This window comes from Candoia aspera, chromosome 4 (genome assembly GCF_035149785.1).
Source record: "Candoia aspera isolate rCanAsp1 chromosome 4, rCanAsp1.hap2, whole genome shotgun sequence".
Classification (NCBI taxonomy): Eukaryota; Metazoa; Chordata; class Lepidosauria; order Squamata; family Boidae; genus Candoia; species Candoia aspera.
In genome coordinates this window covers 103,699,030-103,701,780 of record NC_086156.1, presented here as the reverse complement: position 1 = coordinate 103,701,780, position 2,751 = coordinate 103,699,030, and the positions used below count along the sequence as shown (strand labels likewise).

Sequence of the window (2,751 nt, the reverse complement as noted above, 5' to 3'; positions counted from 1 at the left end):
AGGAGTCCAGTGGTTCCTTCAAACTTATTGATGTCAGCTGATGTAAACAGCCTACATTATATCAAATATTGTTTTCCAAAAGAAAAACTACATGAAGACTCATGTACAGCAGAGGAGTCTTCAAGAACTAAAATTGCCAGGGAATATCACAGTGTTTCCAGTTGTCCTTAAGAAGAAATATCCCATCTATATAAAAAACACCAGAAAATGACTCATAAAGTAAGACCAATACCTTGTAATTAGTCTAAGGTCATGTTCGGTGGTTTTGTTCCTCCCGGTGTGCAACTTCATGAAAAGAAGTTTTATTTTTTAATTCAAGTTTGGTGGAACATTAAAAAAGTTTTGTTGTTAGCTTTTCACTTATGCGTTGGTATTTGATTCTTTCGAGCTTGGGAGAGATGAAGCCTGAAATTTCTGGACATGTCGATGTTCTGTATAGATGGAAAAAGACATTCTTTACCTAACAGGAATGACTGATCTTTGATGAAAACAAATTGCATTTAATGGGAAATTGAGCTGCTTTCATCCTAAATCAGTTTTCTTGACCTGCAATCTTCTAGTTACGTGTGGATTCTAGGACTGCCAGTCAGAATCTCAGTGCACAGTTTCAGGTATGTAAATTATTCAATTCAAAGGAAATCAATAAAATTGGGCTTAATTCTTATTGAATTCTTATTATTGACAGAATCCCTGAAATAATAAACAAGACAATTATAGAAGTTTGGTCCCTCCAAATCATACATCTGTCCTAAACTCAGTAATGAAGCTAAGTATTACTGAATTTTTACTACATCCAGAATCCATGAAATAATAAAGAAAGAAAGAAAACATAAATAAAGAGGGTAGGACATTAAAATCAAGCATTTTCCCAAAATTCAAGAGGCCATATTTAAATTTTGACCATTGAAAATTCTGCCAAATCACTTCGGAGAAAGGATTCTAGAATAGTTGTGTGATTCACTAAGATGATAAAATCAGAGACAAAAAGCATAGGACACTAGATTAAAATTGCAGTCTTCCTTTCCTCTTTTGAAAGACTTGATCCAATTTACTACTTCTGAGTAAACATGAAGTAAGCGGCAGGTAAGTAGGCCCCTAGTGTGAGAAGCCTATTTAATTGCTAATAATTTTTAGTAAGAATTCATTAATTATTTGTTTAACATTCCTCTTGTGTTCCCAGGCTTCAATCTGGATGATACCATGGAAAAGAGACAACCAGTCCTGTCTGACAGAGTTTGTCCTGCAGGGCTTCTCAGATTTCAAGACTATGCGAGAACTTCTGTTTTGCCTGGTTCTAATGTTCTACTTCATGGCCTTGATGGGCAACAGCCTGATTTTGATCCTCATCTGTCTCAGTCCTACCCTCCATACCCCAATGTACTTCTTCCTCTGGAACTTGTCCTGTCTGGAAACTGGCTACACCTCATCCATCAGCCCAAAGATGCTAGTGAATTTGTTATCAGAGAAACAGACTATTTCCTTTTGGGGCTGTGGATGTCAAATGTGTTTCTTCCTTCTCTTTGGTGTCACAGAGTGTTGTCTTCTTTGTGCCATGGCATATGACCGCTATGTTGCCATTTGCAAGCCCTTGCAATACCCCTACATCATGAACTACAAGGAGTGTGCTAAGCTTGCTGCCACCTCCTGGGCCTTTGGGATTTTGGTGGGTTTGGGGCAATTTATTACAATATTTACCCTTCCCTACTGTGGGTCAAATAGAATTCTCCATTTCTTCTGTGATATTATGCCTGTTCTGAGACTGGCTTCCACCAATACATACCAAAATGAAGTGGCCACTGTCACTATAACCGTGGTATTTGTCCTGGTACCCCTTTTGCTCATCTTCTTTTCCTACATCCTCATCATCTCCTCTATTCTCAGGATGCCGGTGGCCAAGAACAGGAGCAAAGCATTTTCCACCTGCTCCTCACATCTCACTGTGGTCTTCCTTTACTACGGAACCATCATTATTACCTACATTCAACCCAACACAGCATATTCCATGGACAATAACAGGATTCTTTCCCTGCTCTACACAGTAGTGACCCCAACTTTGAACCCCATTATTTACAGTTTGAGGAATAAAGAGATAAGAGCTGCTTTCAAGAAATCAGTAGCAAGGATATGGATCTTCTTTAGGTAATCATCCAAGTATATCAATTGGTTTCATTCCTTTGTCAGATTACAGTGGCGCCAGGTTTTTCTGTTTATTGCTGTGGGTTTTTGTACCGTCTTATATTGTTTCATACTGTTTTTATACTGTTTGCTTGCTTGCAAGCTGCCCAGAGTTGTTTTGAGATGGGCAGCTATATCAATCAGCAAATCAATAAGACTCAGGTCAGATGTAAGGAGGCTGAGACCATGCAGATCCCCTACGAGAACAATGCACAGGTGTCGACCACTCCTTCTGCTGAGGAACAGGGGGCTCATGCTCCATTGGGAGTGTAACATAACTTTTTACTGATGAGGCAATAAGATAAGGAAGGGGAATACCACATGACTGACCATGAATAATACCATCTCCTAAAATGGGGACTTCTGCTGTCAGGGATGGAATGCTTCCAACTTTGGCGATTACCAATGTGGGCTAAATATTATTCTTTTGTTAGCTTCTGAACTACATTTTCTTGTCTGCTATGAGAGTACTGTTTTCTTTTGTAAATGCAATGCAAAATGAAGTAACAGATGGAAGTGATAATATTCTAAACTGCCATACTTCACCCTCCAGTGTGTGTCACATTTTGTATGCCT

General features: G+C 38.9%; 1 protein-coding gene across 1 annotated transcript; it reads left to right on the top strand.

The window, feature by feature from the left end:
- The first annotated feature begins 1,192 nt into the window (after positions 1–1,192).
- Positions 1,193–2,143, top strand: LOC134497410 (olfactory receptor 10AG1-like). Its single transcript, XM_063303067.1, has one exon. The coding sequence runs from the start codon at positions 1,193–1,195 to the stop codon at positions 2,141–2,143; it is 951 nt and encodes a 316-aa protein (XP_063159137.1).
- The last annotated feature ends 608 nt before the right edge of the window (positions 2,144–2,751 follow it).

What these genes read in the sequence shown, in the direction of transcription:
- LOC134497410 (XM_063303067.1), top strand. Translation starts at nt 1,193, where the DNA reads ATGATACCATGGAAAAGAGACAACCAGTCCTGTCTGACAGAGTTTGTC.